The following is a 24800-nucleotide window of genomic DNA, read 5'->3' as shown; positions in this document are numbered from 1 at the left end:
ACTGCAGGTGCCATTTGCGATGTGAAGAGGAACAGACTAAGACTGAAAGGGTCAAGATGTTGGTTTTTTGTCACAAGAATTTGATGTAGACAATAAGTCTGATGGACAATTTCTTATTTTAATACTTTGATGGTTCACCATCATTTTATTTATTTCCATTATTGTATTTTTTTTATTACTATGTTTTAAAGGAGAGTGTATGTAAATTTCTTGAGGTAATTGCTAGATTAATATTGTAAATTTCAGTTTTATTAAGTGTTCTCTATATTTTGAGAATTATTTTTCACTCATACATATTACATTTGTAGCAGGTTGGTTTGTTTGCTGTTGATTGAAAACTATACTAAACCTTTTAATTTCTTTTGATAGCCTATTTAAAGACTGAAACATTAGGCTAATGCATTTCTTTGTAGGCATACAATAAAAACATTGATGACAGAATAAAACAAACAAATCATTTTCAGTGTTATAAACAGTAAATTGTTGAAGATCCAAGTCTGGATACAAGCTTTTTAGTGCTTTATTCTTATAACTGAAACCATAAATAGTTTATTACTTTAAACATACTCATAAAAATGTGTAAATAATGCTTATTTTATTTTTTAAGTGATAACAGAGGACCAAGAACCGATTTTTAATAACCGGTACTGAACCGAGAAAAAACAGGAATTGACCTATCACTAGTTTGAACCAACTTATCTTAAACCTTGGTGCAAAGAAAATTTTTATAAGACCATGTTATTAGCGCAAGGGATAAAACATAGTTTTGAAGGTAAAAAATAGAATAATTACCTTATTTGGCATAATACGTATGTAATTCGTTCTAAGCTATTCAGTGCTGGATGCATCCAGTTAAAAATATTGATCATATTTTCTTTGCATGGAAAATGAGAAAATGTTAAATCAATCAATTTGTAATATCGAAGAACATAAATATGTTATGTAAATTAAGTTCTTAAAATGTTCCAGAATTTTATAGAAGTTTCCAAAAGAAATCTTACCTACTTCGAAACCTATCTAAGCCTAAAGGCTGTGCTGAAAAGGATTTTTTTTTGTTTCTATTGGATATGTATGTCATTAGCAACAGTGGTGTTAGGACCACTTTGAGATGTCGAAGAGATAAAATTTGAAATGTACTACCATCAGTTAGGTTTTCTACCATTTTTTTAGTTGCTGGAGAAAAACTGAAATAATGGCAACCATTCTGAAAGGTTTGGATGGCTACAAAAACTCTCTTTCTGAATGGTAGTCTTCTATCTGTAGTACGGTTTCATTTGTTTCTTATGGTTTGTAGGGGATTTCAAAACTTTTTGTTACAATGTTGTTGTAGTTGTCTTTTCCTTACTTTCAGAAACTGTTTATCTGTTTCAGGCAGGCCCTAGGGGTCTTGATTCCAGTAGTGACTCATGGGTCACGTACAAGCTGCCCTGGTGACTTTTTTGTGGTTTTTCAACCATGTCCCTACGAGTATAGGTGCTCAGGTACTGACGCAAAAAATATCGCCTAGATACTGCCTTCCTCAAGTAAAACTGGAGTCTTCCCACGTGGGGAGACTTAGTGGAATTCCTTACTGCAACAAGGCTCTACCCTTGTGATTTTTTGGATTCCTGATCAACACAAAAAATATATATACGATACATTACACAATAATACACAGTACACGTAATGTAAACGTGAAGGGTAAAGGCCTTTTCCTGCACTTAATAAAAAAATAACTTATTTCTAATTTTTTGACTAGTTGAAAAATGGCAGGAATATAGAAGATTCCATGAAGCAAACTTTTCATTCCGGCCCTTTACACTTTGAGTTAGAAAAAGTTTTGGTGTATTATTGGGTTTTTTTAGTCTCTTGCTGTCAGCAATCACCATCCCTTTGATTCCCCACTGGTTCTCACCAGAGAATCTGAATTATTAGGAAAATTATACATTATTTATACTGGGGCAGGCAATCCAACTCTGGATTTCAGAGGCATTAGACACCATTTCCCTATTTAATTTTGTTGAAATGAACTTTATTAACAATAATTTAAACAAACATCCTACACACTTTCTAGTGGTAAACAACAGTCTAGAGCAGCGGTGTCAATTTTTTTTTTTTTTTGCCAGGGAACCCCATGATACTTTTCTTTAAGCAGAACCCCGAGAAAAATATTTGGCAACAATTGTGCCTCCTTTATATGACATTCGTCTTGACTCGCAGAACCACAGGGTTCCGCGGAACACCTTTTGGGAACTGCTGATCTAGAGACCCCAAGATTACATTTTCGTTATGAAGAAAAGCCTTAGAACACTTAGGCCATTTCCAAATAAAATGACTGCACAAAACACTTGCAATTAAAAAATTGATTTCAAAATAAAATTAATTTTTAAACCTTTTCAATAGCAAATTTATGATTAGTTCACATGTAAGCTGGGAAGAAACCATTAAACTGTTCTGAATATCTGAATAATATTTTTTTGTGATGTAGTATCTTATGTCTCCATGGTTTTGGCAAGTCTTCGTAATATTGTAGTGACAGATTACTCTGAATTTGGTTGCAAGTGCATCAATTGGGATTCAACCTAAGAAATAATAAACCTTGGAAGTAAGATATCTATATTTTATATGTATTTTTATTTTTATATTTGATTTATTTTCTAATTTTTGAAGAAAATAATATATAGGTTAGTACTACTGTATTATGAAATCCAAACACAGTACTTACGCTACACTTGGCCTCAGATGACATTTATTGAGGAACTTTGCCTCTCCAAATGTCTTTGGCATCTCCAGATTTTTGTGACAACTTTTTATGATTTCTTATTTAAAAGTTAAATTTTCCCTAGAAAGGAATAACCGAGTGAAAAAATGAAATTTTTGGTCATTTGAGTCAATCTCAAGTGAAATTATAGTAAACAAAGAAATTTGTATGGACAATTGTTATGAATATTTCAACACAGATTAGTTAAGGTATTTGACGCCTCAAAATCTAGCCTTAACTGTGACACATTCTTCTGAAGAGAAAAATTTGCATTGCATTTACATAAAATATCACATAAAATTCAGGTCATTTCCATATACACTGTCAAATAAATGACAAACACAAACAAAATTACAAATATGGCACTTTATTTCACATTGAAATCATTTGATACTTTACAGTCTTCTTGAATGAGTAATGGAATCAAAAAATTAACAGCACTTCCACATTGTGTGCAGTAAAAAATAATTTTTGAACATGAGATGTTTAAAAAAAAAAAATTGCTTGAATGTGTGTTATATACTCATGCAGTCCAGCTGTGTTACAAAAAAGAATAACATCACTAGCAATGTCATTTGTAACTGAAAAGACCTTTTATATAATAAATGAATTGAGGCACAAGGCTATTGTGTAGTCAGTAGGTAGTAACGATAACTTTTAGCACACAGACCTCTTATTTTGAAGATGAGCCCAAAACTTTAATTAGAAGCTTAGAACCAAGTATTATTTTGAAAATAAATTCCCTTTTAATAAGTTACGATGTAACATCGGTTGGTTAGCCAAAGCGAACACCATTATTCTTCCAGCTGGCACTGATAAAGATCATTTTACATTGTATTTCACCTACTTGCTTATGACGTTCTTTAGTGGAATTCTACTTTATATTAACCTCGGCGCTGTCAGTTAGAAAGGTAATTCACCCGGTTGCACACACAAGTGGCCTGCATGTGTGTAAAACACACGAATCCAGTCGGGAGGAAAGTAGTCGTGGCTAGCTATTGGTGGATGGTTGACCTTCACAAGAAGAAGGTTGCAACGGGGAGTGTCGCTGCAGCAGACGACAGTCGCTAGACCGCGATGTGGCAGCAACGTGCACTGGGGTCCCACTCACGGCAGCCAGAACTGCAGTGTCTAGGCAGGAGAGAAGTAGTCGTGGATAACTATTGCTAGAAGGTTGACCTTCACGAGAGGAAGGTTGCAACGGGGAGTGTCGCGGCGACGTGCACTGGGGCCCCGCTCACGGCAGCCAGAACTGCAGTGTCTAGGCAGGAGAGAAGTATTCGTGGATAACTATTGCTAGAAGGTTGACCTTCACGAGAGGAAGGTTGCAACGGGGAGTGTCGCGGCGACGTGCACTGGGGCCCCGCTCACGGCAGCCAGAACTGCAGTGTCTAGGCAGGAGAGAAGTAGTCGTGGATAACTATTGCTAGAAGGTTGACCTTCACGAGAGGAAGGTTGCAACGGGGAGTGTCGCGGCGACGTGCACTGGGGCCCCGCTCACGGCAGCCAGAACTGCAGTGTCTAGGCAGGAGAGAAGTAGTCGTGGATAACTATTGCTAGAAGGTTGACCTTCACGAGAGGAAGGTTGCAACGGGGAGTGTCGCGGCGACGTGCACTGGGGTCCCGCTCACGGCAGCCACTCGGCCTCGTAGCCGCCCGGCGCGTCGCTCAGCTCCTCCCGGTCGCGCCCGTGGCTGGTCGCATCGTCGCCGTCGCCCCTGACGTGGTGGTACAGCCGCGTCGCGCCATCCGCCACCACCTCGATGCCGTCGCCGATCTTCTCGCCCGCCTTGCGCACCACGCTGGCCACGCTGCCGGCCGTCAGCGTGTTGGGGTTGATGTTGATGTCGTAGCCGTCCGTGGTGTTCAGGTGGCACTCCGTCTGGTTGATGATGCTCAGGTCGTACGGGTCCACGTTGTAGCTGGACAGGCGGTTACGGATCTGGAACAACAGAAATACATCAAGCATTAATAAATACTTCTTATTTCAAAAAACCTGGACTAACATCTATATTTAAATTTTTCGAAAAAATTGTCCATACAAGTCGGTAAAATTATTTTATGGCAAAGATGCAAGTAAGTTCTTGGTCACAAGAATTTATGACTGTTACCGAATACAATTTTAAGGAGCATTTCACCTAAAGAATTATTGAAAAGTGTATCTTAAGAGTGGCAGTGATTATTATTTACCTTCCGAAAAGTTGAAAGGACTTACACACACAACTGCAGATGCAGCTTTTTGTGAAATGAAGAGTCACTCGTGTCCTTGGCTTTTGAAGGGTCTGTTGCACGATTTTTTAGTAATAGTCTGTTGCTGAGCCAGCCAAACTGCTGTCCACACACTTGTGTGTTTAATTGTAACTCTATAATGATTAACCGTTATGGGGCGTGGTCGATCACCATTTTTCTGCAGTGATGTGGGTGTGGCAACATGTCGATAGTGGGGTAGAAGGTTACTTCAACTGCATCACAGATGCATTCTCCTCACAATTCCTAGATCCATGTCTGTCACGCAGACCAGCATGAGAGGGTAGGGTCCAAGGGAATCGTAATGCTGCGCATCATGTACTTGTGGCACCAGTTTTGCCGCTAGGGAGCTGTTGTAGGGCCTCTCGCGAGCAACGTGCGACTGACTCTGGACTTGTTCTAGTTAATACAAACGCACATGCGTCTCCCTGGATCAGCCACGCTCTTTATCAACTGCTAATGTCGAGTCACGGTGGCGACCACTAAGTTTACATTAAAAAATTACGGTACCGGTCTCCAGCAAAGCAATCATTTCTAAAGAGATTGAGGCTAAGACGTACAAAAACAAGCTTAGTTAGCACTCATGTAGTGTACGCCTCATATATCACATGTAACATCGATGTATAGTGCATGCGTGTTTTGTAATAAAGCCAAACAAATCTTGCATCGCAACCCATGTCCGAAACGTACCGTCCTGCTACAAGCCATACTTCACCACGTTTGGACAAACTATAATCTGTATCATATAACTTGCCTCGAATGTGACTTCTCAAAAGTAACATGAATGGTCAAAGTATCCTGAGGCCAACTAACATCACGTGTTGCTTTGCCAGTGACATTTGGGAAATGGTACTATAATGGGAAACTGCCAAACTTGAAACTAACATGTTATGCTGTGTCAAAAGCATATTACGTACATAACTCGAATATGATCACCTGATATCAATGTCTGCAACCCTCTCTGCATGCCAAAACTACTTTCCTCAAGCTATCAGTCTCATGGTAGTGCCATGCTGTTAAACATGATTCCTGTACAATCTGGAGATCATTATCTTACGGGATTGATTATATTACGGATATTAGGAATGTACCAATTCCATTATACGTTACTGTAATCGTAAACTAAGACTCTTTTATACAGAATGGGGCAAAAGGTGTGTATCGGTTTTAAAGTATTAAAAAAACATAGCAACTTACAGGAATGAAGTTTATTTTATTGGAATCAGTATACATCAACTTTTTAATCAAGTTCTGGAGATCACATCAGGAAGATGGTTGCCATCAGCGGCGATACATTGATGGAGGCGATTTAGGAACTCTCCAACCGCTTTTCTGCACATAATTTCCTCCCGAATATGCATTTTCAATCCTTGCAAGGTGTGAGGATGCTGTTGGAAAACCTTTTCCTCGAGGTAACCCTACTGGCAGAAGTCAACGCTCAAATCCAAGGCTCACGCTGAACAGATTTGAGCAATTGTGACTTCATCTTGTGAGTTTACCTCAAGAAGAAAAAAAGGTTTTCAAACATATTTCTCACAACATGGAAGAACTAAATATGCAAATTCGGGAGGAAATCACCACTGTACACCTCGAAAAGCTGCCGAAGAGTTCTGAAATCTCCTGCATCAATGCATCGCTGCTGACTGCCACAATCTTCCTGATGTGATCTTCAGAACTTGACAAACAAATTGGGGATGTATAGTGAATACAATAAAATAAATCTCATTTCTGTAAGTTGCAACATTCTTTTTTGACGTGACAATGTCTAATAAATCGATGAACGCCGGCTGCACGCACGAAAAAGTATCCCGTTACGCACATTGTCCCGTTACGTTCATTGTACGCTTGCGCCGCATCTATCTCTCTTCCACTCGATTGGAACAACCATCGATTTGACTTTTTCGAGGCACATTAAACTTGAAACACTCCCATTCGTTTCCTACTTTTCCTATAATCGTCCTATCCTTAACAGAATAACACAGATTGGAAGAAGTTAAATAGCAAACATGTATAAAAGTTATAGTTAAAATATTCTCTTCGTTAAAGTAATAAACATAATTTGAATTAATAAGTGCAAATAAAAGTAAATTTATCAATTAAATTGTAGATTTCATTTCACTCCTTCTTTGTATCCATACAAAATAGTGATAATGCAATAAGAATAATTCAATTTTATTCATAAAAGTATGCAATCATTTGATCAATGTTTTGTTATGACGTTGTCACGTTAAACTATCGTCCGTAAACCGACTTTACAGACAACTAATTTTTTTGTTTCTTAAACAGCTCTTCGAAAGCGACAGCTACACCACCTGCATGTTTCGCACGGTCCTCACAAGTACCGCGGACAGTAAACCCACCTTGTCCACGATGACCTTGCTGAGGGTGGGCCTGCGCGACAGGATGGAGGCGGACTGGCGGTGCGCGAAGGTCATCTTCTGGCACGTGAACACCCCGGCGTAGTTCTCGTAGTCCGTCATGAAGACCGTGTAGGAGGCGCTGCCGGCCACGCCTGCGCAGGCGACCAACCAACATGCAGGACGAGTCTCGGTTCGATCGGCGGGAAGCCTACAACTCACGTAGTTTCGGTTCCCTGCAAGAATTTCCGAAGATTACCGAAGTTTTGCGTTTTGGTATTAAAGCCACTTCAGCCGCTAAATCAGAAATTTCCAATGAAAACAAGCATGTTGAGACTGACCAAACCTAACCTAACCCTTCCATTTTTTTAATTTCAATTTTTGAGAGAAATCCGAACTTGCACGAACGTGGTAGGGAACCGATACTACGTGAGTTGTAGGCTTCCCTTGATCGGCCGCAGGTCCAACACAGCAAAATAAGTTTAAAACATGCATACAACTCGGAGACGGAGCCAGGGGGAAGGTCCGTGGGGTCCTGACCTCTCTCCTCAAGGATAAAAATGAAAAAATAAAAAAAACTAGTGAAGAAAGAACAACAAAATTTAAGCCACTTAGCTACATAACGTTACAGACAGTGGCGTAGCCAGGATTTGTGTATGGGGGGGAAGTTAAGAAGCATGCCCCCCCCCCTCCCCTCGTATTAAAGCGGTGGGTCCGGGGGTTCTTCCCCGGGAAAATTTGGATTTTAAGGTGTAAAATAGTGCTATTTTCGCAGTTTTCGATACTTAAATTTAAATATTGTAATGATAAAATTTTTATTAATTTTAATATGAAATTTGTTTGAGTGATGAATAAGAAATTAATTATTAAAGATTTGGTGCTAAGGTCGGGGGGGGGGGGGGGTTTGAACCCCTAACCCCCCCCCCCCACCTGGTTAGGCCCCTGGTTACAGAGAGCTTTATTTGGGATGATTATCGTACTCGTAATATTGGGCCACATCTGGCACAACATGCCTCATGCACACAAGCGGCAGGAATTGTTCGCAAGAAGTCTGTGTTTAGTTCCGGTTTGCATTATGTGTTAGTTGGGAGCATGTCTTTCATGTTAACTCGATGTGTGCGTGTTTCATGTATTAAATAACATTAGTAGCACATTACATTTATGAAACCTGTTTGTTCAGGAATATATAAAAAAAACATGTGTGTCATATATACATATATGTATGTATGTATATATACACACATACACATACATACACACAAATGTCATTGGTCTACGTTAGTGTGGTAGCTGGTGTTGGTGCAAAATAAAATTACCTACTCCTATCATCAACCAAACTGAACTTGCGCTGGCCAATCAAGAACTGGTGTAATGAACATGACATAACTGTTCAGAGTAGTTTCATACATGTAGTACCTACCTAGGTAATGCCTTTAGTATAAAAATAAATAAAGATGTAACCTAGAATTCAATTCAGCTAAGTTAAAGGCTGCCTAGAAAACCTGTTAGCAGATGCGAACTTATGTCCAGCTAAATTAGGCAAACGCAGGACTTAACCTGGAAAATGGGACTAAGTGGTACATATGGACACTGTAATTTTGTCATTGTAATTAATAAAAAATTTAATTTATGTGTAAAAATTATAGTTGATGCTTTTCTATTTAACTTCTAAGTATACTTGTACGCTTTCCAAAGTCAAAAAAGGTACCTAGATTTTTTTTTTAATAGATTAATAAAAGGACTCAAGGGTCTCTGTGTCCGGCTCATCACGGACCACAACGGACACTACGCGCCAGCTTAAAGCCACCCACGCCAGCATTCATTTGTGACATACTGCAATCACAATATTGTGGACATGCTTTTTTGACGTGACAACGTCTAATAAATCTATGAACGCCGGCTGCACGCACGAAAAAGTGTCCCGTTACGCACATTGTCCCGTTACTCAGTGTCCCGTTATGCTCATTGTACGCTTGCGCCCCATCATCTCTCTTACACTCGATTGGAACAACCATCGATTTGACTTTTTCGACGCACATTAAACTTGAAACACTCCCATTCGTTTCCTACTTTTCCTATCATCGTCATATCCTTAACAGAATAACACAGATTGGAAGAAGTTAAATAGCAAACATTTATAAAAGTTATAGTTAAAATAATTTGTTCGTTAAAGTAATAAACATATTTGAATTAATTAGTGCAATTAAAAGTAAATTTATCTATAAAATTGTTGATTTCATTTCACTCCTCCTTTGTATCCATACAAAATAGTCATAATTCAATAAAAATGATTCAATTTTATTCATAAAAGTATGCAATCATTTCATCAATGTTTTGTTATGACGTTGTCACGTTAAACTATCGTCCATAAACCGACTTTACAGACAACCAATATTTTTAACTGCGTGGCAAATAGAAAGAAACAACAGCTAGGTACAAAATTTATCTAGTCACTACATTAACAATACCTATAATATAGCCGCTTATATTAGAATTTTATACTTGAAATTTGCATGTTTAAGAAAAATTTTAAAATATATATTATTATGAAAAATCATTGTTATGTAAACTTATTTGACAACCGAATTTAGTAAATGAAACAATACAACTAGATGAATAATGATTGTATCAGCAATGCACCCTAAACACTTTTTTAAGAACCATTTCTGATGCTCATTCAGCAACATCGCACGCATGACAATTTCCAAACAGAAATAATAATTCAATATTTTTTTTAATATCCCGTGTTTTTAAAACTGACTTAAAAGTATAAAATAATTTCTCCAAGCCTCTCACAAATTTATAACCGCATACAGATTCCTAACCCCATTATAGATTGTCCTGAAAATTTGTGATCATAAATTTTTAATAGCTGCGAAAATACTTTTATTAAAACGAAAAACATGAGTCGTATGAAATATATAATTGATAGATGAATAGTTTACCTAAGTCACTAACAAACTGATTGCACTGCAAATGATATGAAATGTTGTAATAGTTTTCTCAATGACCGCTACTCCCTATGCTCCTTACTATTATCTATGGCATGCGCCAGCATTATCGTTTTTAACCTTACAAGTATTTTCATAGCCTTTAAAAATTTACAATCCCAAATTTTCAGGACTATCTGTATGAGGTTATAAATTTGTGTGGGGCTAGGATAATTTATTTAATACTTTTTACTTTGCTTTAAAAACTTGGTATATCAAAAAAAATTATATTCTGCCTTTTAGTCTTGTTTATGAAATTTTTGCAATAGATTTTAACAATTTTGACTGGAGCAGTTTGTGATGCTGCCTAATTTTGCTTCGTGCATCCCGCAACACTGTATTGTTTTACTCGTAGCCTAATACCAAGAATCTGGGGGCATTGCAAAACAAAACAAAACAAAACAAAATTTAACCAGACAGACAGACACAAAAAAATAAGAGTAACAATTGCATTGTCATCCAGTGCTGGGCTATGTTCAAAGTTTCGGGAAGTTAGTTTAAAATAGATGCCAAATTTGCACTGAACAGAGAGGCACACAAGAAACAGAGTAAATATCAATATGTATCTTATTTACTGTTTTTTTTATATATATTATGTGTAACATTGAAATCAAGGGCGCCCATATGAAAGTTTGTAAGGGGGGCAGAATTTGTAGGGGGAGGGGGGCAAACCATCAAAAATTACAACAAAAAAAAATGGCCAAAAATGGCCTTAAAGGACTCAAAATTTGCCCAAAATGCTCAAGAACAGCTAATTTTTTTGTTTGCCTGAAAGCTAGGGGGAGCCACGGACCCACCCTGCCCATAGGTATGGGCGCCCTTGATTGAAATGCATCATACCCTGAAATGGGGTCCAGCGATATGAAATGAATAAAGACGTGTTTGTCGCATGAGCTGAGCGCGGGCGACTCACTGAGCGGGAAGCGCACGCGCATGGCGGCGGGCGACGAGGCCGCTGGAGCAGTCAGCAGCCCCGTGTAGCGGTACACGTGGTCCACGCTCGTCAGCCCCAGCAGGAAGTGCTCGCTGTCCTGCTCCAGCGTGTAGTTGCGCTCGCCCAGGCCGCGCGAGTACTGGTTCACCAGGCAGCGGCTGCCCGTCGACGTCTTCTGCACCACGTACCACCTGCCGAGGAACTGCACACACACACACACCCTCCCGTCAGCCGGCCAGTACACGCGCAAACTACATGTATCACGTCTACTCATTGAACATCAACCTGGAACCAGGGCCGGTGCAAGGTAAATTGGCGCCCTAGGTGAACCACCTTTTTGCCCCCCCCCCCCCCCACCCAACCAGCCGGACACCCCAAAAAAAAAATTTGCCTTGCCTCAAAATACATCACGTAGTAAGCCTAAGATTTTGTCAACAATCAAATGTAAGCAGGCTTGTGTTTTGTTTTTACTTCTTTACTTACTACAAATCATAAACAGGTCACCGTGGACTTTAAATAATTACTTATGCCAATATAAACATTCCGAACTGTTACAAAAATCCATTTTCATCTAGTTTCAATAATCGTTAAACATATGATATGAGCTGTTGTGTGTCGTGCTGCGCCGCCCCCAGCTACTTGGCGCCCTGGGCGGTTGCCTAGTTCGCCTGTGTGGACGCGCCGGCCCTTCCTGGAACCAATGGCGGCTCCAGGAAGACCTCTCGCGCAGGGCTCACGCACAGGAGGATGCAGTTAATAATCATGACATTGCCCTTGGGATATTCACAAAATATGTGGTCTCTAATACTGACATTTAGTAATTTCGTACAAATTTTGATTGAAAGAAGAGTTTAGCACACTAACGAAAGTATTTAAGTTATAAGCAGTAAAATTTGGGCTCGGAAGGGGCTATCGCTCCCTGCGCCCTTTCTCTGGAGCAGCGCTTGACTGGATGAAAATTAAATTTTACACTTCCCCCTCCAGTTTGTAAAAATACATACAAATCGATTGTACACCCTTGCAGTATAAATACTCCACAATAGGCAACACACTAACATTGACTTAGTCAAGGAAAAAAAAATTTCTTTGTACTATTATTATTTAGGAAATAATTGCAGGAAAATATTTTCGGCCTAAATATTAATTTCATGGTAAGAAAATAAAGGGTAAAAGTTTTGATGTCTTGAAAACCTGATACGTGGATATTATCAAGCCGATATTTTATTGGCGTCGATATAATTGAAACGATATATTGCAAGACCGACCGGTATATGGACTTGTGTAAAAATTTTTTGCCATCCCTAGGCTTAATAGTCCGTGTTATCTAACTTTGTCCCGAAGGCGGTACAGGACGTAACCACTTCCCAACTGTCTCTTGCAACAAACACCGTCATGAAGCTGCTCACATTCTTCAAATCAGTTGCACAAGGTCACCAAGACCATTGGTACCACCTTCGAAACTGTCAAATTTGTTAAGAGTAACATGGCAAGACTAGAGCAGATCACAGTAGTGTCTCTATTAACAAGGGGAAGCCTTCTTTTCACAGACGAGAGAGCTAAAACCCGAAGTTCATGCTTTTTTCCCGTATCTTTAATGTAGCTATCCTAACCAAATCAACCGTCCACAATGTTTTAAAGTATTTATAATGTAGCTAACCTAACCCAATTGACCATTAGTATCCTTTTATCAACACCGCCATATTTATTTATAATGAACAACAAAAAAAAACCAAGATGCACGATCGGAGGTTTGGCTCTCTCGTCTATGAAAAGAAGGATTCCCTATTAACAAGAGTTACTGTGAACCGCGGCAACCTCCAACGAGCAAAATCCCGAACACAGATGTAGTGAGAGAACAAACAGTATTGTTTCCTAGCTGGTCCAGGGGTGTGTGAGAGTTTCCTTCCCTCTTGTGCACTGCGCAGGCGCGCTACGGCACATCCGCAGGGCAATCAGGCAACAGCTGGCATGATTCCAGCCTCTTCAATTGCTATCTCGTGGGCGAGGTCACTTTGCTAGCGATGTTTTTGACATTCGCACGAAGTTCCTTGCGAATCGTTAGCTTCGGTTATTTCCGCAGCGCATCACGCATCCGAGACGCAGGCGTGACAATAACGTTAGCTTTGTGCTGGTGCGTGTGACCGTACCGGTAACTTCTAGCCTTGAGGTTTACAGAGTAAAATTATATTTTTTCGGCTTGCCACTTCCCAAATTGTTTTCTGGATTTAAACTTTTTTGACGTGACAACGTCTAATAAATCGGTGAACGCAAGCTGCACGCACGAAAAAGTGTCCCGTAACGCACATTGTCCCGTTACGCTCATTGTACGCTTGCGCCGCATCTATCTTTCTTCCACTCGATTGGAGTAACCATCGATTTGACTTTTTCGAGGCACATTAAACTTGAAACACTCCCATTCGTTTCCTACTTTTCCTATCGTCGTCCTATCCTTAACAGAATAACACAGATTGGAAGAAGTTAAAGAGCAAACATGTATAAAAGTTATAGTTAAAATCATCTCTTCGTTAAAGTAATAAGCATATTTAAATTAGTGAGTGCAAATAAAAGTAAATTTATCAATTAAATTGTAGATTTCATTTCACTCCTTTGTATCCATACAAAATAGTGATAATTCAATAAAAATGATTCCATTTTTATTCATAAAAGTATGCAATCATTTCATCAATGTTTTGTTATGACGTCACGTTAAACTATCGTCCGTAAACCGACTTTACAGACAACCAATTTTTTTCAAATCCTTCTCGCTTTTATCGGAGCCGTTCATGATAGTTGAAAAATTTTGTCTGCTAAGCGAATGGTTCGATACTCGAAATAGTGTACGTGCTACTCTGCGCGAAGTGGCGGCAGCCACTTATACGATTCAGGCAGTGAATTCTAGCGGCGGGTGCTGGAACTACGTGTGATTTAGAGTCCAGAAATGCACTTTACCCATTTTGCGTATATTTATCACGCTCGACATTATTTTTTAAAGAATTCTACGTTAAATTTCGTTTCGGAGGCCCGAATTTCATAATACAAGTGCATTTTCAACATGAGAACACATTAATTTGCTAGTTACCGAGCTTAGGTGTTACACTTATATTACTTAGCGAGCACTGAAAGACTCCCTCACTTTTTTTTCCCCTATTTTTTATTACCAAGCCAACCAAACCCTATTTCATGACTCAGGTTTGACAAAGCTGACATACAATGGTTCATTTTGACAGTCCACAATAAAAATAAATCACAAGTTGATGAGAAAACACTTTTTTTTTATTCTTGTAATTGAAAACAAAGTGTTTACAACGTAAACAAACATGGCTATCACAACGGCCAAATACTCTGCTTCCATTTGCCTAGATAATCCGTACTTCCAAGTCTTCATGCGTGCCAATTGTAGATACACCAACTCTTTTCCGTGACTTACGTATCCACGTACGTTTCATGGAACGCCGAAATACAACAACAGGTTTAAGTAAACATGTTTTCAAACGCGAAAGTCTACGGTCACACGGCAGTTTGTAAAAAGTATATTCAAGTCCAAAACCCATTGTGTCATCGAATGAATGTGTTGTGGCACCTCTTTATTTCGTATCTAGAAAAACTATCTTTTTTTTGTATGACAATGCAAGTAGAGACTTAAAATGAAATTTCAGTTGTTTTTATTTGATTATATTAGGCACTTTACAAGGCAGAAACAACTGACGAAACAGTTAAGACGTCGTCAAACAAAATATGCTTCGATACTAAAATGATTCGTGTCAAGACATGATTTGCAAAAACCAAGTGATGCAGTCGGTAAAATATTACACGAATTTGTGCCAGGTGCATTGCAAAGGACTGTTTTATACTCTCAAAACTCAACAGCCAATCAGAGGCTTACGTAAAAGAGATGTCGTTTTGAACTATTTTTCCAACCTGTTTTGGGCTGAATGATAAGTAGAGACCGGAAACATTCGCGAATTGATTTCGAGATAGGCTAAAATACAAATAGTTATACCTCAGTGCTGCCTCTTCTATTGGCTCACAACTCACCTGGATGACTCTGGGCCAATGAGAAACACCCAACCAAAGCTTTATCGAATCACAGGCTGCTACGCTGGGACGTCTCACAAGACAGCAGCCAATCAGTGGGTGGCGTTTGACCGAGTGTACGTAGAACTGTGGAGTTCATCCTACAGTTCATTGAACCCGCGAATTTTTCTGGTCCCTATGATTGAGAAATGGCCTCGTTGCCTCTAACGACTGCTATGTTCACCTGGAGCAGTCACTCACCCTGGACATGTCGAAGTCCGGCATGGGGTCGACGCTGGGGCAGCCGCCCAGGTGGTAGGAGTGTCCCGCCACGGAGCCGGCCAATAGCAGCGCCGCCAGGGCGCGCACCAAGCTGCTCGCCGCGGCCATCATCCAATCAGCGGGCTGGAGGAAGGAAGAGCCTCATCGAGCCACACACTCACGCCAGCCACAGATCCCCTCCACTTGGGGAGTGCTAGAGTTTACCCTGAGTGACGCGGGGTCTACATGGATGGCACTACTAGGAGCAGGAGGGTCACGGGAGACCTAAGATGCACATTAAGTTCTGCCATTCCCGATTACACCCGAACAATTCACCTTCGGCCAACCTCGGGATTTGTTTAATTTTTGCGCAAGAAAAATGAATTCAAATATTAAAAGTGGTCGGTATAGCTACATTAAAATAAACAGAGAAATATAAATATATAAATAAATATATATATAAATAAACCCGAGGTTGGTCGAAGGTGAATTGTTCGGGTGTAATCGGGCAGGGACAGAACTTGATGGACATCTTAGGCTTTCCGGAGAGTCACACCCGTTGTTCCAGCCAGCCTGGAGAATGCTCAAGATCAGCTGGGGAGGTAAGGCGTGGAGCAGCGACGGCATGGATTGGCGGAAGAAACTGGAGCGCCCCGAGAAAACCCACGGGCCACGGCAAACGTCAGCCACGTTTCCCCACTTGCGAAACATCCCGGGTTGGACCCCGCCGGGAATCGAACCCGTGGGAGGCGAGCGTTCTGACCACTCAAACCACCGCGCCTCCAGTTCACCCACAGAGTATGACGGACATTACAAGTCTATTGTTGACATTAACAATCGGCCTCACTCGTTGACATTAACAATCAGCCTCGCACGTTAAGTTAACGTGTAATTTTATTTTTATGCCATGAATTGGCTCTCTGGGCAATTACTGTAGATTTTAATAAAAGTACTCTTTTGCATTTTCTTTTGTTATTCTGTCACAAATAGTATTATTAATTAGGAACAATTGGGCAAATTTTTACACCCTTTATATTACACTTAGAGAACTTCAGTTTGACAATATTAGTGACAGAACAACAAATGCAAGACAGGCGTAGAGTTAAATTTACAGAAATAGCCCCGAAGAGAAAAAAATCATACAATAAAATTGGCATGTGATACCCCACAGCAGCCCCATTCACGGACGAGCAAACGTCACCTGGTACCTACTGTTTAAATGCAGCTTGCATCAGGTTCCTTGCGTCAAATGAGGCAATAGTAGTGATGTTTTCCACGTGACAGGAAAAGGTTACCAGTGGTACTACTATCGATAAATGTCGTATTCTGAGACTGGTTGCAAGACACTGACTGTCCCTCTCTCAGTACTTTAAATACCTATAGTTTACATACTCGGTTACGCAACCGCTTCAAGGTTGCCGAAACAAGAAAAGGCATATTAACAATACGTAGTCATCAACTCAGAAACGCATTTTTAAAACAATTCATTAATTTTTTAACCTATTTTATTGTTTGGTTTGACCAGAATGTGATAGAGTCTAGTAAATATTTTCCTAGTTCGCTGCACACTTTAATAGTTAGCGTTCCGCGCAAAGCGATAATTAATCCAATTACAAAAAAAAATTGAATTAGACCTGCTGCATTTACGTTATTTTATGGTGCCAGGCTAGACCAAGTTCCACAAACTTGTGCTTTATCGATGTTCACCGTCATCTGTTCATCGACTGTTACCACGTTTGACTTCCCTCTCCGGGTCGCACATGACGGGACCAGACATCATTATGTGGTTCGCCATTGGCTTCCGGACAATCAGGGCGTGTCAAGTAACCTGGACATTAGGGCCATGCAGATTTCGCGAAAAGATTCCGAGATTAGTTATAAGTTAAAACACTGTAGCATCGCCTGTGTTTCGTGATTGCGTGAATTTCTTTGAGGCGCATGTCGATTGTTACAACACCAATCACAGTAATTCAGTGCGGAAGCAAACTCATCCTGAGTGGCTCGGTTAAAAAAAGAAACGACTTCTCTCTCAGACGGCCGCCAATCACAAGGAAGAAACCTCTGGTGCGGGTATACCTTGTTGCAATCTAACAGGCGTTCAGATTTATTCGCGAAGATTGCCTGCCCCTACTGGCCATCCAATGATATAGCCCAGTGACGCGTACGAACATTTTCAGTCCAGGCTGCCGCTCGGTAATAACGAGAAATTTTGGATGATCCTAGCGGTGAGTTTCCGACGAGGAGGCGACAAGGGATGGGACGGCTTCGTCTGCACGGTGTCGGCCAAGTGGCTTGGGCAGACGTGGTCTGGTACACATCTGTCTCTCGAGGCCAACATTTGAGTCCGCATCTGGGCTGCAGCAGGCCCGGTGCGGTATGCTCACCTCTTTAAATGATTCTCGCAATAGGAAAGATTGAATTAAAACAATTCAAAGGCCATAACGCCGTTGCTGGTTTCCACTGTATGCCACAGACAAATTACGAGAATGGACAAAAACATTTACATAAAAACAAGCCCAAAAACCCCCATGTCGAATGAATGCATACAGAGCAGGGAATTCCATGGAAGAAATAAGTCTTAAAAAAATATCACAGCACAGTCGAACACGGGTTGAAAACGACGAGGCAGGTGTGACAAGGACAGATAATACAGATAAAAAAAACCAACTTTGGCCAAAACAGTGACAAAAAATACGAACCGAACAATGATATAAAAAAAACGTGGCAACTGTTGTGTTGGAAGCTTACTGTGTTCGTCTGCGCCGACATCGTTGTGTTCTTCAAAATACACGTATTGAAACGACCGTGAGCAAGGCTGCGACACGTGCAGGTGCACAGCTAGCTGACATCATGTGGCCGCGCAACATGAGACGTTCCGCGCGCACCTGGGTCGCCGCTTCCCCTCCCTCCAGCCCTCAGCTCCCCGCTCGGCGCTGTTAGTTTGACATCCGAAACCTGACAGCTGCGGAGTTACGCGAGCCGCCGACACGTGTTTCGAGAGATTTCTGCCGTCGGGTCGGCGCGGAATGACGCGACTGGCCCCAGCCGCGCTCGTGCATTCTAGAAATGGCGTCTGTAATATATAAGACGAGGACGCCGGCCTCGGAGTCAGTGAGAGTTCAGTCGGGAGTTCTCCCGCGGCGGAGTTTCCGGGGCGATAGTGCCGCGGGTGCGGCGGAGTCCCGAGCGAGGCGAAGAAGATTCAAAATGACACGCTACCTATGTCCCAGACTCAGGGGGCTGTGTAAAATCCCCGCCAGCCAGTCTCCAGCCAAGCGGTGCGCCGCCGCCTGGTGATAATTGTTCGAGAGTCTGTTCGCGCTGTAAGTGGGCCGGCTGGCGAACAGTTCCTGTTCCCCAGAGAGAAACCGCGGCTCGTGTGGAGAACTAGCGGTGTCTCTTCGCGCCGTAGACTTGCCAGCCATGGCGACAGCGATTTCTGGGAAACCTTTTCACAGACGAGAAAGCCAAACGCTCGATCATGCATCTTCGGTTGTTTTTTTGTTCATTATAACTCATGATAACTAATGGTCAATTAGGTTAGGTTAGCTACATTATAAATACTTTAAAACATTGTGGACGGTTGATTTGGTTAGGATAGCTACATTAAAGATACTGTGAAATAAAAAATAAAAAAGCGATCAAGAACTTCGGGGAACTTCGGGTGTGTTCTCTCGTCTGTGAAATGAAGGCTTCCCGCACTTTCTAGGTGAAAGATAATGACACCTTTCAAAATAGATATCTATAATACCACACGGTATTAGAAGCAATCCGTAGAAGACGTTTTTCTACTGTTTTAACGGTTTCAAAGCTGTAGCCCTGACGATGTCTTGCTACTTCCGCATCTCGTACAACGACCATGACCATCTTGCATCAACTGCGTGTTGAGCTCTTGTGTTCCTTGCGTAGTTTATAAACTTGGCCTTAAAGGTGTACCCGTTCAAGGTCATTATATCGTACTTTCTTTAAACAGTTAGGTTACATTTTTAACGTTTTTGATGCGTACAGTAAAAAAGAATTAAAAGGCGTAATGAATTGGACCTTTTGTCGGTTTGAAGGCAAGGATCCTGGATACTTATATTGATACAGAAGCGAACACAGATTTGCAATTTCCTGTTTATGCTTTCAGATTCTGTCCTCCTGTTGGTGGGAATGATATATTTTACAGTTTTTTTTAAATTTTTATCACGAAATATACCACATTTGGATCCCAGTCACAGTTTCATTTTTTTCAATATTCAACTTATCACTTTATTTCCAAGTAATTCGGTAAATTTCACTTATGTAAGTTACATAATATTACTACAAACGTTTGCGTTTAATTCTAACATTATAAATATTAACACGCGTTAACCAACTATATTAGGCACCTGTTTGTCATTTGCCAAGGTTATATTTCCTACAGCACCTACAACTTATATCCCCCCACCACAACTCCCTTCGTCCACCCCTGCCCCGAGGGGTGATCCTGGGTTTCTCAACGGCTGAACGTGACGGGTTTATTCCGGGTGCTTCGGTCATTCGCACCTGTGCATCCCGACAATGTTCCCTTATTAATGCCTCACTTTATGTCCCAGACAACTACGGGAGTGAGTGAATGAGTGAGTGAGTGAGTGAGTGAAGCCCGGCCATTAGGTTCGACCCGTATATGTCATTATATTCATACCAGTTTTAAAAACACGAAGGAAAAAAAATTAAAAATATCAATCATGGACACACCTACATTTTTTTTTAATTGGAATAGGTTTTCCTCATAGGCGTGCCCAGACATTTCCATTAGGGGGGGGCCCCTGCTAAATTTTTAAATCAGAAGCTGAATTTAGAATGTTAAATAGCCTAAATACATTCACTCTTTGCCGTGTTTATATTTTTGTGCAGTATCAACGAGATATGTTTATTAGTTAATATTTATATCCGTATAATTTTAACAATATTGAAAATATGTTTCTTTTTTTCCATAGACAATGTTTAAAGGGTACTTACACATTTTTCCCCCTCGAATTGTCCAATAGCTTGGTCCAGATCTACCTTGAAATGAACTTCTTTTTAGTGAATGCAAACACAGCAATTCAGACAAAAGAACTTTAACAAACCTCTAATTTTTTTTTTTTTTTTTTTTTTTTTTTTTTTTTTTTGCTTGGCCATGACCTCGTGTTTTAAATAAACTAAGGCGGCTGTATTTCCAGAACGATAAAATGTTTAAAAATATTGTTAATTAGCATGCTGCAACACTGAAAAACAGTTTTTGTGTCACAGTGCCAGGAATATACGAATATTAAAGAAACGCATTAGAGAAAATGCCGATCTGAGTGATTCCATTAGGGGGGGCCATGGCCCACCTGGCCCCCCCTGTAGGCACGCCTATGGTTTTCCTTAGGTTTTCAATTTGCGGGTCGGAACAATTTCAGGCGCCATCGTTTCTGTACACTTCTAGTCAACAAGGATGCAAAAATTGAAGTATATTTGACGAGCGAAGTGCCTTATTCAGAGTGACACTATTCTGCGCTCCCATTGAATATTAGTGTTTTTAATATGCAAATTTAATCTCTAATAACAAAAATATAACTTAGTTATAAATTAAGTTTCAATCGAACGTCTGCAATAACGTTCAAAGTAGTTATAAATAATGGTTACTAGGGTCATTGGCTGGAGGTACATTTATGCTACAATAGTTTTTATACTATACTTATGCTTATATTAAAAAATCAGGGTAATTTTCTATGTACGAGCATACTATCACCATTTGACCTTGATATGGCTTACAAGTTTACCTAAGCATAATGGTCTTTGAATTATTTTAATATGAAGGCTTCGGGCTGAATATATTCCACATGTAACATCTTTTTTAGGATACTCCTCAGTGCAATATCAACGTAATGAAGCAGAGCAACATTTCTGCAACACTACGTTCGAGTATGAAACGTTTGTGCTATATAGAGGTGCTAATTCTTATTTTGGGTAAATTATCAGCCGAAACTATGTGCGAGAGTCAAACTAGGCGCCTAGCTCCACATATTATGTTAGATTTGGGGGTTGTTTTTGGAGTTGTAAGTTTCTTAAATATAGTAAAAGTATGTTTTTTCGATACAATTTAATGCATTGTCTTGCTGTGGAAAAAACGAAAAAGAATTTCTTGAGACTCTTATAACACAATTACCAGACAAAAAGTGTTAATTAAGACTAATTTGCAAGACTTTATAAAAAATAGCAAGTAGCGTGAAGCATACATTTGGTAACCAAATTTGCAAAATAAAACGTAATGTTTGTATGGTGAAAAAAAAAAAATTAAATAATGTTCTTAAATGAAACTAATGACATGGAAATGCAACTCCCTAACTTTTAAGGTTGCGACCGAGCCTTTATATTCAAGGACAACAAAACCAGTTTCAGCAAGATAAATGTTGGACGCTAGATAATAACAAAGCGGTTTTGAATGTAATTTCGTAACTTACAGCGTATTTAAATGTAAGTGATAAAGTTATGCTAGCTTTTTTTTAAATCTTCTGCTCCTAGAAATTTGGTAGAAAATTCCTAATAGTTATAATATAATATAGCCTAGACCTTAGTAAATTAGTTATGACACCTTAAAGCCCAGCCCATACTGATATCTCTTGTATTAAATAAACTTATTGCGGTTGGACTTCAAACCAGTTACATATACGGTAAAAAAAAAAAAAAAACTAAGATAGTTTATTGTTATCAACAGCCAACAATCACGAAATATACCACATTTGGATCCCAGTCACAGTTTCATTTTTTTCAATATTCAACTTATCACTTTATTTCCAAGTAATTCGGTAAATTTCACTTATGTAAGTTACATAATATTACTACAAACGTTTGCGTTTAATTCTAACATTATAAATATTAACACGCGTTAACCAACTATATTAGGCACCTGTTTGTCATTTGCCAAGGTTATATTTCCTACAGCACCTACAACTTAAAAGTATGTTTCAAAATTATTGAACGAAAACTTGCGTGCTAAAAAGAACAGCGTGTTCAGAGCAACAGCTGTTTTAAACAATGTGGTTTCAGCTGGATGCTGTAAAGATACCACGTACAATATACTGTCACTCACCTCGTTTATCAGCGACTACACGAAAGACAGCTGTCACACTCGGACAACTACTACTGGAGTCTTCAGCTGTCTTCCCGTTTAAATAAACACATCTCGCGCACATCAGCCTCGAAGACACTCCACTCCGCCCGCAGTTCGTGGGCCGTCGTCGCTCGCTGGCGGGACCCTGCACTCGGTCCCAGCGTCACGAGACGTGAGTGTACGGGAACGAACACTTCCGCCAACAGTTCACCTTGCGAGTGTCGTGTCGTACAGGCCACATAGCTGATTGTCCACGAAAATAATTGGAGATATTTTATTTCGTGTTCTAAGAGAACGTTTACATTTGGAATTTAAAAAAATCTATAATGTCGAAAAACGTAGAACGACCAAATATCTAAAATTGTTTTATTTATTATCTTGCAACCTAGATTGTACCTACAGCTTATTTGGAGTATCATCCCAAATGTTTTGGATATGTTTAAGGAAATTTAGTTGTTACTTAAAAGCTCAGCTTAATGCCCAAAGCTGTAATTTACCTGTGAAAATCGAAATTATAAATATTAATTGAGGAAAATATACATATATTGAAAAGTAAACTAAAGTTTATGCTACTGAGTTCATAAATACTATTGCACACCAGTACAATGTGTGTGCGTTCCAGTGTTATGATGTTAGATGCTGCCTAATTGTGACGTATGATCTACTGAACAAAATTTCCCATGTTGCAACTCCGTAGTATGAGCTTTTCTTTGCAAAACACATGCAAAAGTTTCACGACTAATGATTGCATCAAGGCCGTAGGCAAAATTCGTGCGGGCAGAACTAATCAGAGCTGTGACCCGCATACTTGAAGACTGTCCAACAAGAGCAGACAACCACAACAATCAGTCCGTGGCCACCATTATGTGTTATAAGTGAAACTTCACACTTCAATAGTCCACTTCATTCAGTATGAGACTTGAACGATAAAACTATAAACAATTTAGTACATAATGGAAGGTTCATAAGTGCAGGTTCACAATAATTGTAACAAACATGTACGTGTACTACAGTCGTCTTACTCTCTACTTAACCAATCAACCGCTCCACTCTCTGAACGTTGCACTTTTCGTTACGCTACGATGAATCATCGCCTCGACTTACTTCCGGCTGTGAATAATTTTATTTTCAGAAATTGATTGTTATCTTGAGTAGTTAATTTTGAAAGTGCACGAAGAATCACGTGGTTTCGGGTATCTCTGCTGGTTGCATGACGTGCTCTCGGGCCGAAGCAGCCAGCCACGTCTCATCGGCGAATAAAGCTGGACTCACAATAATCCGTCTGTCTCGTGACCTGCAGCCAATCAGATGGCCCGGATAATTCCATCCGTCTGTCCGTCTAAACCTTACCAAGCTTTACCTTTCGACAACGGACGGATAAAAATATAACCTCCAAAATGTTAGCAAGGCACGCAATATACACAATATTAAATGGGTTTTGTTTGTTTAGCTGCTTCCATTCGATGTTTTTAACTTACGTTTGAACACAGCTTTCAGTTTGATGTTTTATAAAATATATTTGCTCGGGGCATAGACGTGTAAGATATAACTTACATAAATATGAAAATATTGTGACGAACGTGAGCAAGGCCGCGACACGTGCAGGTGCAGAGCTGGCTGGCGGCTGCCGCAACATGATATGCGCCGCGCGCGCCTGGAAGATTACAAGGATTGTCGCTTTGCCCCCTCCTTCCCCGCGCGGCACCCGGCCTTTGACACGTATCTGACACATGACAGCTACGGAGTTACGCGAGCCGCCGACACGTGTTTCGAGAGATTTCTGCCGTCGGGTCGGCGCGGAATGACGCGACTGGCCCCGGCCGCGCTCGTGAGTTCTGGAAATTGCGGCTGATATAAAACGAGAACGGCGGCCTTGGGGGAGAGTTCAGAGAGAGTTCAGGCGGGAGTTTTCCCGCGGCGGAGGTTCCGGGCGATAGACAGTATATAAATATTCAAAGCCGCAACTGAACTTGCCATAGCTGATGTTTGTACAACAGCCGATAGCGTAGTCAGACCTGCGTATAGCTAACTGTACGCCACGGTACATCTGTTGTTTATCGAGTTGAAACAAACTTCGTGGCTTAATGCCCAACATTTTTTTTTGCCTGTAGCGATTTCGCACTAACTGAAATTTTCAGACGTGCTATTCAAGAAC

At 40.3% G+C, this 24800-nt stretch overlaps 1 protein-coding gene across 1 annotated transcript; it reads right to left on the bottom strand.

The window, feature by feature from the left end:
- Positions 1–3091: 3091 nt before the first annotated feature.
- On the bottom strand, positions 3092–22747 carry LOC134540449 (apolipoprotein D-like). The gene is made up of 5 exons (XM_063383208.1): positions 22625–22747; positions 15544–15687; positions 11248–11470; positions 7348–7499; positions 3092–4682 (listed from the first exon to the last, which is right to left on the bottom strand). Exons 2-5 carry the CDS (start codon positions 15673–15675, stop codon positions 4368–4370), a joined length of 822 nt encoding a protein of 273 aa, XP_063239278.1. The 5' UTR covers positions 15676–15687; positions 22625–22747; the 3' UTR covers positions 3092–4367.
- Positions 22748–24800: the final 2053 nt, after the last annotated feature.

Source organism: Bacillus rossius, chromosome 16 (assembly GCF_032445375.1).
Source record: "Bacillus rossius redtenbacheri isolate Brsri chromosome 16, Brsri_v3, whole genome shotgun sequence".
In the NCBI taxonomy this organism is placed as follows: domain Eukaryota; kingdom Metazoa; phylum Arthropoda; class Insecta; order Phasmatodea; family Bacillidae; genus Bacillus; species Bacillus rossius.
Note: the sequence above shows the minus strand (reverse complement) of the source record. Positions and strands in the feature narration are given on the sequence as shown.